We start from the raw sequence: 12,567 nt of genomic DNA, 5'->3' as shown, positions 1-12,567 counted from the left end.
AATGTATTATTATTTATTGTTAATAATAATAGCTGCCCGTGTGGCGTGTACTCGATTTCGGTGTATAGAAACCCGAAGCCGCCTTCAAGGTGGTCGAGCGAAAATCGTTTCACCGGAAATTCGATAGTGAATGGTAATCGGTTGTCTAGAAATCGGTCATTAAAAAATGTAATAAAGTCGAATACCATGTTTGTGAGGGTACTCACGATTGCGTACGGTGCACCTTTTTGGTAACACGTTTGCGTATGATTTGCTGTGCACTGTTGCCACATTTAAGTTTTTAATTGTGATCAGTAAAATTCAAATTTTAAAAAATCACTTAAGTCAAATACATAAGTCAAAGTATTTAAAAATAATCGAAGGTTAAAATAATGAATTGTAAAAGTATATTCGATTTAAAATTGTATACCTTATTGGTAACGCTTAAATAACTAATTTTTGACAAATGTTATAATATTTTTATGAATTTTGTACTTATTATATTCTTTCATGGTTTCTTTTATACGAATTAAATCAGTATTTTCCATTGTTTAATCCAACTTTTAAATACTGATTGCATTTTCGTACATGTTTCCAGAAAAATGGGAGGAGCTAGAAATTGAGCGTTATAACTTCGATGAAAACTTTCGGATTAATTTTAAACTGTACGTTTTATTAGTTCAAATCAAATGGCAACAGTGCTTCAATGAGTTTAATTGCTTCAAAGTTGCATATACAAATCGTACGCAATCGTATTTCATCGGTTTGTGAGTTACAAGCAGCGCTAGGGACTTCATGCCCTAAAAAACCTTATAATATGCATGCATTTATGCTCTAACGATGTAATATTATTAAAATACGCATTAAAAAAAAAAAAAAAAAAATCATAGTATTGAATAAAATTTTTTTATTTTAATATCTAGATAATATTAACAAAATGGTCAAAATTATAAATTGTTTATTAGATATTATTTTTGTTTTCCTATTTGTTTTCTTTGAATCACGCTTGCGGTGTATCGATAAATACAAGTGATCGGCGAGAAAAACACAAACACTAATTTTAAAATATTTATTTTGTCAATAATATCATCACAATAATATCTCAGCTCCAGAAAATCTATTTAAATTTAAGTTTTTTTTTCATAAAATTATATATTTTTATAAATAATTGTCAAATATGTACTAATAAATTAAAAATGGTAAAATTTCAATTTTGCAAAATAAGCAATTATAAATTTTAAATATTTACTAGTATGGCTATGAAACAAATTTATATATTTTACTTAGCTATGTTCTAAGTTCTTCATGATTATTGAAAAACATGCGAATTCCTAGAAGTCCTTAATCCTATACGTTTTTCTATGACTTATCAGTTAACAGTTACCTATCATTCGATGTAAAAGTTTGTTTTGACGCTTGCCCGGTACTTTTTGAATTAAAAAAGACTGATTGCATACCGAAAACGGTAATTACAGAGTGCCTAGCTTGCTAATAGCTATCAGTCTTCAACCAGTACAAATCAATACCTGGGCAGTGGGCAGTGGTTATTGCCTATTGGATATCTAGAATCTAGAAACCAGTCACTAAAAAATATGATAAAGTCGATTGACAAATTTGTGAGTCAAAAAGTACCTAATTTATTTTATTATTAGAATTTATAAGCTTTATTTTACGGAAGTCGGAAATTATAAAAATTAAAAAGTAATGTTACAAGAACATTGAATGGGTCAATGGATAAAGGTGTTAACTGACATCAACATTTTGTTCGAGGGAGTAACATACACTACCACTTTTAACAACTACAACTAATGATAAATTCTTCTTAACACTTTTATCAGTTCTCTTATTAGGTACGTTAACTACCTACTAAATTCCAATATGAAATAACACTATTTTTGTGTCCACAATTCTGTCAGAATGTTATAGTGACATTGAATAATTATTTGGAAATGAGTAAATATTATAGAAAATTTTTCACAAGGCAATTATTCGATTAAAAACATTTCTAGAATTTTAAAGAAAGTTTACAAATTATTTTGTAATTAATAGTAGGTAGGTAATCATGTATAAAATGTTCAACTTTCCTAAGTATGACTTGACAATTATTTAAAACAAGAATAATCATAAATATTATATAGTTCATATTGGAATCAACATATTTTTTATAGATACCTATTTAAAGTTCAAATATACAAAAATTAGAATTTTAAATATCTTTTAGTGATTTTAGTTATAATAAACTATTTTGTTGTAACTCAAAAATATTGTTCCTACTTTCCTAGGGAATCTTTTTATTAATGTTTATATTATTATTATTTAACATACTTATTATGTATATATTATAATAACTAACAATATAGTATAATTAATTATTAATCTTTTTGTTTCATGAAACAACATTTATAGGACATAGGTAACAAATATATTTCATCAATTGGATATAATATAAAATATTCTCAAGATGACAGGCCTCCATTCAGGATCATTGAACCAAATCTATTGGAGTTAACTACTTTTATTTTATTTTAGTTTTTTTAAAAATGTATATACCTATCTGGCTATCTAGTTTGTCACATTATTATAAAATATATTATAACAAAGTATCGAGAATATTACAATAATACATACTAATAATCACAATTATACATATAACTTTAAAAAATTATATCCCAAAAGTATTCTGCTACTATCAATAAAAAAATTATACTTTTCTTATGAAAATTGTATTAATAATATTTATGCTGTACTAACACATGTCAAGGTATTTGTTGTGAAACATAATATGTTTAAATCATGGTTTAAAGTGTAATCCTTAAAATAGAATTTTAATACTCAATACGTACTTAACAAGTTTTCATAATACTTGAATTCTGGCCAAGATAATAAAATATTTTACTAGTAAAACTCAATCAAAATTTTAAAATGTATCCACAATACAATTACCTATTTAACATAACAATCACCAAATTTTACCTTGATGAGTAGGTACTACTATAGAATATATACTTAGTATATTAAACTACTTTTTACTAGTAATATGTTTTATGGCATTATTTAAAAATATTAATCAGAAAAAAATCACTTTTATTATGATTGAAGTTTTTATGAATGTCCGAAATTAAAAGAAATCAGTATAAATTATTTTTTAAAACAATTTAAATAATTTTTATCAAAACTTCTAAAGTTTGTATAATATATTATTTAAGTTCATATTCAATAGTTTAAATTAAATTTGTAGTTAACTTTTGACAATAATTTTAAAATAAAATTTATTGGTAAATGGTAGTTCATTAAACAATAGATAAATAATTAAAGTTAAAAAATGTTTGACCAATATCAAATGTTATTTGTTGTTATTTCACAATACTGCCATTAACCCTGTATAATACACATACAATTTTATATTTATCGTAGTTACTCATGTACCGTAAATTTGATTGATTACTACGAGTAATACTATAAATATTTTTGAACATATAATCGTATTTATTATTATAATGATTCAAATCATATTTCATAATTAATTATAAATATTTACATAATTTATTTAAATTAACTGCTATAATTTTTTTAAATGTATTTGTATTATTTTATACAATTATATTGTAACATAATCATATTTATATCAGAACTAAATGTAGGTTTTACGTTATATTAGTTATAATTGAAACTAATAAAAACCTCTGATCATATAGACAGGTGCATATGTTACCTAGGGTTAATTACTAATAATGTAAAAGTACATTACAATATTAAATCTAGTATTTACTGATCAAGGTACATTGAAATATTTATACCACAGACTAATTAAATGCTGTAACTTTAAAATTATACAGTTTATAATTATTAAGTAAAAAAAAAATATATATATGTAACTTGAATTACACATCAAAAAAAATAGGTTATATTTTTTACTAATATAATTGTATACTCATTAATAATGTAATAACATAGAAGGAATTAACTTCAATAGGATAACAAAAGAAAATATTAAAACAACAATAAGCCAAATGAAATAGATGATAGAATACCCAAGTCATTAATGAAGACTTTTACAGAATAAACAGATTTAGCACATTATATATATACACGGTATATTAATTTTAAAAAGGTATAACATACAATTTATTTAATGAATAAAATAGTTAAAACATAATAGGGCAATAAATTATATCTTAATTGGGATCAATAGTTTTTTTGTAAGATTGACAATAGTCATTTAAAGCGTTTAGGGTTAATATTAATTTAGTACATGGATTTACATTTCAATTGGCTATTAACACACTGATGTTATGTCAATTATAATATGAGCTTAAATAATCACAACCAAATCAGACTTAAGAAGAAACAGGGGACATAAAAGCAAGGTATATAGAAATTCATTATTCATATAATTCACGATTCATTAGTATCATTTTCAACATTTTCTACACCATCATCAATTGAATCTTTTTTCTTTTTCACTTGTTGACTTAATTCTTTATATCTCGCCATACATTCTTCCTATGGAAACATTTAACATTCATTACAGTTTACAGTTTAATTAATAAAATATATTATTAATTTATAGTTGAATTATTACAAAGAACAATACTTTTAAATAATACAACTATTTTTAGATTTTATACTTACTTTAGTTTTATTTGGTACACATTTAGATATCTTTTCCCAGCGGTTTTCAGTAGACCCTTTAGGAAACTTAATAAGAGCATTTTCCAATGTTTTCTGTTGAATTTGTGTCCATGAATTGTCACTTGACTCAGCGTTTTCTGTTGCTCTTGTTTTTACTTTCTTCGGTTCTTCAGTGATAACTGGCTCGATTGTTTCTCCAGGAGTTGGCACCTTATACCCATTTTGTTTCATTTTATTAGCCATATATGCCACTTCAGGAACAGGACGTTGCATTGCCTTGCCGACCTTTTGCCACCTATCTGATGTACCCGGGGGAAACTTATTTACCATCTGTGACAATTCGTATAAATCTTCGTCAGTCCATAGACCACCAGCAACTGCTGGAGTATCATTTTTTTCAGTATTAACTTTTCCATTCATATCTCCATTAGTATTTTTATAATCATTAATTTCAGGTATCTTATACGGCGTTTTACGACGTCTTATTCTTTCACGTATAACTGGTTCTGGTTTTTCAAAATCCACTTTTCTAAAAATGAATAAAGATTGTATTATATTAGTTATGAAAATAAAAAATTTAACATTATTGGTTTATAAACCAAAATTAAATATACATAATCGACTCAAAAATCATAATGCCGTTTTTTTTTATATTATATACCTATATATATGAAAATAATGGCATTTTTGTGAAGACCAATACATATTTAATAACTATTTTAATTTTAACTTTTACAACTATATGAAACAAATTGTTATAATTTATCACCCATAAGAATTAGTAGTGTGACAAAATACATTAATAATATAAACAACAATACCTTGGATTTAAATATTATAATTTATAATTACATAGAAAAAATTAATTAATTTAACACTTATGTATACAACTAATTTGTTGAATACTGTAAATAACTAATGCAAAAAAAGATTTATCATTAAATATAGAGATACTAAATTATTTAGATAAAATTGTATTGCACAACAAATGATTTAATCCAAATCATAAATTAGAAAATAATTCACATTTATAAATACATAGGTAATCTTCATATATGTCCTTATTAATTAAATAAATATTAACTTCAAATATGTTTTATTTAAAAAAAAAACACATATTTGCATAGGTTAATGCAGTATTGACTCGTAAGTGTGTAAAGAATAATTAATATAAAATAGGTGCTTACTTTTGGTTGTTTTTTCTTTCTTTGAATTTTGTGACCAAAAATGATATGGCTGAGGTTGTAAGTGAAGGTGATTTTAAGATAAATATCCATAACCAATAAGGTAATTGACATGGAAGTGTATTTTTTAAACTGAAAAATGATTTAAATATTATGAATATTAAATCAAAACTAAAACCAAATAAACAAACCTAGGTTTTGGTATGTTAACATCAAATTCCGGCGGTAATGTTGAATCGCCTCGATATTTCTTTTGTTTTCGAATTTTTTTAATTTTTGAACTTAATAACTCTTCCTGGAAAGTATTAAAATAAAAAATAATTAGTAAGTATATAATAATGAACATTAAACCATGAATACATACCACAGTGAATTTATTTTCAATATATGATCCCCAAGCCACAAGATATTGTCCAACACTTATAATAGAAAAGAGAATAACAATCATTTCAAGGAAACCCATTCTTCTAACTCTTCTATAATAATAAACAGCATGATGCCAATCCGGTAACCCTTCACTTAAAACTTTGTCATAATGACCACGCTTTACAGGGTCCCGTAAAACATCATGAATTGATGCTAATTCTCTGAATCTGGCTTCTGCATCTGGAGAGTCGTTTTTATCGGGATGTAATATCAATGACATCCTTCTAAATGCATGTCGTATTGCTGATGAGTTAGCATCCTAAAAAATTAAACAACATTTAAATTGAAAAAAATCCATTCAAATATATAATTATACTTTTAAGCCTTATTACTTAAGTATTTTAAATAAAAAAAATGGCACAAGTTTATAAGTATACTAATAAATAGAGACCAGATTTATATGTGCTTAAATTCTTAAAAATAAAACTTCTTATGCTTTATGAGTTCATTAAAATGATCTTTTATATGCAAAAATTAAATACTAAAAAACAAATGAAAAATTTATAAAAATTAAAGATAGTTCAATTAATTTAAATATTTAAAAAAATATTCAGTCATATTTAATGTATACTATAATTATATTATTTAATTATTTTTTACACATGTGATTGTATAGTACGCATAACACATACATACCTAAAATTCAGATTTATGAATTCAAAAAAATAATAATAATGGTTATGCATGAAAAAAAAAATGAAGACTTATTTTATGTTAAACGCCTGTTCAAAAATATTTTTGCATTTTTTATAAGCAATTACATTTTTTATGAAATATTCAAATTAGACCCCAATAAGGCAATATTCAATATGTCTCTGAAACATATTATTTTATACAAAATACTTTTTAATGTTGAAATATACTTTTTATGTGCTAAAAGATTTTCATATGTATTAGTTTATAGGAAAATGAACCGTCGAAAAAGCTTATCTAATTTGAGCTGTATACTCTCAATAAAAGTGTATAAAAACATAAAAATCCGGTCTTTACTAATAAGTAATAATAATATCTACTTCTTAAATATGATATGTTAAAAAGAATATTTAGAGAATTTAAATTTTTAAAATCTATTTTATTTATTACAAATTGTTAACTCTATTTAAATATTTTAAGTATAATAATAAATTTAAGAAAAAAAATTATAAATTTGATAATCAATGTTAACATATTTCAAGTTTGTGGGATTATTCAAAATTGTATAAAACAAGTGGTTTAAAAAATAATTATAAAAATTACCTAATTAAAAATGTTTAATAATTAAATAAATTAAAAAATACTATAACAAATTCATTGATACATGCAGAAGTTATATACAGTAATACTCACTTCAGGTACTTCTAAAAATTGATAAAAATTTATATTATTCATTTCTTCAACCAGATCAAAAACCTCCATTTGATCAGAATCCCATGCTTGAATTGATCCTGTGCTGAATGCCAACACAACTAAAATTAAAGCTAACATTTTTGAACCTAAAAACAAATAAATAACATTTAATAATATTTAAGGAATAACATAAAATATAAATAATTTATAATACCTATATATATATAAATAAAACCAAGTAAAATTCAAATTAGGTGCATCATATAGTGAATATACTTGCAAATATTTTAAAGAAATAAGATCTAAATTGTTTGGTATTCTTTAATAATTTATATAGTATAATAAAATAATACTAATCAATATTTATATTATAATACCCACTTATATAATTTAAATGCTTTTGCTACTTATGTTCCACAAATATGACCGATTTTATTCAGTCAATTACCATCCAGTAGTAGAACATATTATGCCACCCGCTGGTAGGAGGTTTTAAAATTACAATTATAGAGATTAACATAACAAATGTTTTTATGCTAAAAATACCTAATTTAAATCTAACGTTCTGAGTACTATTAATACTAATAAATTTAATTATGCCATATGGGTCTTAAAACAAGTTTGAATTCCTCATATTGTCTTACATAGATCCTGCCGAGAATCCTGCTAACAAATTATAACAAATTTACTAGTCAAAATTTGGCTATAAAAATTTAATACTATGGATTTTAAATAAACAAATGGAACAAGTTGTGAATATTAAAACATTCAAATTGGTTTTCAATATTGAAATTCAAAAATTTTTTTAAAAATTAATACATAAGGCTGGATAATTTAATACAATCTACTTCATAACTTAATATAATTGTAAATAAAAAAATTGTATGTAAAACTTCAAGACTCTCGCAGACCTCATAATCCGCACACACCTGTAATAGTCCGATATCCCAAAAACAGACAGGTGGCAATTGACCTAGATTTTTGAAGGAAAGAGATAACAAAACTTTAAACAATTCAGTGATGTACTTTTAGTAATATTTGTTTGATACTGTACTCTAGTATACGTTACCAAACTTTTAATAAAATAAATATTGAAACTATTGATAACAGTATCGATAAATGTTAAATTAGGTACCTATCAAATAATAAATATTCCGTTAATTTCCGAAATTAAATGTAGGTAATGTATGATTTTTCAGAATTAAATAAATTAATGTTTAATTGCTAATATTATTTTTATGAATGTATAAAAACAAAATAATAATGAAAAAATTACGTAAGATCACGCCAAATGATATTGTACTCTTTATAGTTGTTAATAAATTTGGTATAAAAAATAAACCCACTAAAAGGTATTGAATATATAAAGGAATGTGTTAACACTAATATTTTTACTAAAATTATGTATTTAATGAACATATTTATCTTAATTTGAGAAAAAATAAATAAATATGTAATTGAACCTTTACACTATAAATAAGAAATTACTTTCACATTTTTCTACGATTTTCTAGCATTTAGATTTAACACGCGATTAAGTATAAAAGTCTGGTTTTTTTAAACACAAGTTATAGATCTCATAAGCATATGTTATGGGCGAAACAAGATCAAATTTACCTAGTTATTTTCAAACGTTATAAAAACTACACGAGTACCTAAAACTGTGGAATACATATTGAGGAGTAGGTATCTATGTCTTTTTCGTACAATATGGTTCTCACTCAAAAAGTTACCTAACCACCTCTACTTACCAATAAGACTATTCGATTAGACAGATGAGGTATGAGATGATATTGTACCCGTAAAGAAAATAAAAAAATTAATTTCGAGCAAAATGCGAAACGATCGAATTCATCTAAAACGTTTGATTGGGAAAGAAACCCAAAATTCGTAATCAAAATCGTAAAAAACCAACGCAAACGGCAAATCCGTGTCACCATATTGTAGCGAATCTGGGTAGGCATGTACCACCTGCCTCTCTACCTATCGGGTGTTCCAGATTTACGAGTGAACGCGATTCGTCAAAATCGGACGCGCGCACGCCACGCATACCCACCCTGACGTCGTCGTCCCGTTCGAAATCGGCAACAATCGCGAAAACAATAATAATAATAATAATAATAATACTAATAATAATGACGACGAATTCGTAATTACCGGTCATGTTGGCTTGCCGATGTGTTTACGTTGGTGGCCGGGAGGTGTGTTCTTCGGGAGACACGAGCAGGCCCGTCCGCCGAGCAACGTTGGCGTGCAGAAACCGACACGTATCACACAACGTGCTGCGGGTACAGCGGACGACCGAACAACGAGACGGATCCGCGCCCGACCGACCGCGTGTGCGCGCGCGTTACCCAGTCGAAACGTGGCAGCCGACGGCGCGCGGCGGATCGGTTGCTGCTGACGAGTGACGACGACGACGGGGCTACGTGATGACGCCGCACGGACTAGACGACTGTGTGTCGCCGTGTCGGACGCTCTGCGATATCGTGTCGAGCGGTCGTGTGTGGACGTCGCGCGACCGGAGTAGGACTCGCCGCCAGCCCGACAAGTTGATAACGGCTCGAACGGTGATAACGCCACGTACGTACGCGCAGGCGTACAAGGCAACACGCAAGCAAAACGATGGACGGGCGGCGGGGAGGAAAGGATCTTATCAACCTAACCGAGCGGTGTGTGACGCGGAAACCACCCACCAGCGCTGCTGCTGCTGCTGCTGCTTGCTGACGCGAACCGCGTCCACCCACCACCCGCGGGCCGGTTGGGCCGTACTGTACGTGGTGCGGTGCGGGCGATGCGGCCCACGCGCGCTCTCCACGACGAACGATAAGTGGAATAACGCGACGGGGAATGCGAATACCTGCATCGTCGTACGTGGGTACACGTAGCCAAAGTGCACGCGTTGACGGTTTTCCGTCGAAAGTTCGGAACCCGCCGGCCGGCAGTGTTGTGTGGTGGGAGGAACCGAAAATGTGCGCAATTTTCACGTTACGATACATTTTATTAGGTATATTAAGTGGCTCAGTCCAGTGGCGTATTTGCCGGGGGGTATGGAGGATAGATCCCCGCTTGGTCTTTTTTTTTACTGATAGATATAATAATGTTATACCAATATCACAGAAATAAAGAATAAAATTATTGAAAAACCGCTACGCTTTATTATAATAACGAATATTGTTGCACTTGGAAATATTATGGTCGAGCCCCTCTAGTCCATACAACACTTATTGCTAAGTATGATTGAAAACAATAAAATTCGTATGGTAAATCGTAAAATGTGGTTGATCGTAATTATTGTCAATAACCATCCGGCTAATAATTCTAATAATAAGTGTTTGGTTGCTATTTAAAAACATATTGCAGGGCGATAGCGCATGTATATTATATAAATAGGAATCTTTAACAATAAATTCAATTAATTACCTAAATGGAAAACAAATAACAATCAAACTAATAAACATTAAAATACGAGTTATTTTATGATTTATTGTTGTATATTTGCATAGCTTTATTTTTAATGTAGCACAATTATTCACTACTCATTATAGACACACGCTCGCGCTACTTTTTACTATGTTCGTCCAATACATAAATTTGTACATTTATCACTATTCTTATGATTTTCTCTGTTTTATAAAAAAAATAATTATGAATGATAAATCTTAAAAACAAAAGAATATAGTTTTATAAATATATACATGTACTTACATTTTTAATAAGTATAAATTATCAACATTTTTGAGAAACGGTAGTGATGGTAAGTTTACCCCCCCCCCCCGCCGAGGAAATGATATGTTTGCCCCTTTGACAAAATCCTAAATACGCCACTGCAGGCTAATTCGTCTATACCGCGGACTCACCGAGCACCTATCGCCGTAGCCGCGTCACCTTTGCACGTAACACGGTATTATACCTGTACCTACCTATATATCATTTATAAAAATAAACGCCGCAGTGTTTGGTGGCTCGTCATGTTCTCATTGTGAACTATATTTTGTTTTAGCCGATACGGCTATCGAGCTATATACTCCCCCTCGAACACCCACACATTTTTTGGTCAACTCGATTGAGTTAGTATTTTATTTTTACCCTAATATCGCGTCGATGGATACGTAGATGACACACGTAGATATCATGGATTGAGATATATTATATACCTATGTACCTATACTAATATAATAATAATAATAAATAATAATTTCGTTTTAAGCGCTTAATGCTTACCTATTCAAAATTACGTACAACTACGTCCAGAAACAAAACTATCATATAGGAGGCGAGTGGGAGAAGGAAACGAAACTATTCTCCCCTCCCACGGTGTATGTACGCAACTGCAGTTATTATGATATTATGTGTACACAACCATACCGTTACGATAGGTATTTCAATAGCGTCTGGCTGACACTGTATTTCGCATAAGGTAGTCACGCTTTTCGCATACCAAAAACGATTTAGCCATTTAGGTACAGGTCGGAAAAATGTGTTTTTTCTCAAGGTCGTCACTATTACATGTCATTATTATTGGTTCGACGAACCGAAGAATGACAATTATAAAAACATTGTTCATAGTGAAGGAACACTATATAGATAGAAATCCTGCAGCACTGTCGTAGTATTATTTTGATAGTTCGCGCCTAACATGATATGCATATAGCTGTGCTAACGTGCTGTTATTTATTATGTATACGATATATCATATGAGTGAGTATATAGGGAATAGTGACTAATGAATATAATGAGTAGTTACTAACGTGTAACGGTAAAAATATAAAATGTCCCGATCTCAAAGGTAATAGTATACACGTCGATACGGAAATATATTATCGAATCTACCTCTTAATCCAAGTCGCGAAAAAAATACGAAATATTAAGAACACGGCTAATTGGAGTGAAAGCCAGACAGATATTATATAGGTAATATCAAGTAGGTATATACAATATACAGTCCGATCGCGGGTACCGAAAGTGTCCGTGTCCGACGGAAATAAATTAGGAGGTACGTATACACAGCGCGTATTTT

The 12,567-nt window shown here is 28.8% G+C and overlaps 1 protein-coding gene across 1 annotated transcript; it reads right to left on the bottom strand.

Moving 5' to 3' along the window:
* Window positions 1–4,076: 4,076 nt before the first annotated feature.
* LOC132926265 (dnaJ homolog subfamily C member 1) lies at window positions 4,077–10,103 on the bottom strand. The gene is made up of 7 exons (XM_060990600.1): window positions 9,705–10,103; window positions 7,548–7,693; window positions 6,160–6,480; window positions 5,987–6,090; window positions 5,799–5,927; window positions 4,612–5,140; window positions 4,077–4,482 (listed from the first exon to the last, which is right to left on the bottom strand). Exons 1-7 carry the CDS (start codon window positions 9,709–9,711, stop codon window positions 4,375–4,377), a joined length of 1,344 nt encoding a protein of 447 aa, XP_060846583.1. The 5' UTR covers window positions 9,712–10,103; the 3' UTR covers window positions 4,077–4,374.
* Between the last annotated feature and the right edge of the window lie 2,464 nt (window positions 10,104–12,567).

The sequence above is a fragment of the Rhopalosiphum padi genome, chromosome 3 (genome assembly GCF_020882245.1).
Source record: "Rhopalosiphum padi isolate XX-2018 chromosome 3, ASM2088224v1, whole genome shotgun sequence".
Taxonomy (NCBI): Eukaryota; Metazoa; Arthropoda; class Insecta; order Hemiptera; family Aphididae; genus Rhopalosiphum; species Rhopalosiphum padi.
This window is presented reverse-complemented; position numbering and strand designations above follow the sequence as displayed.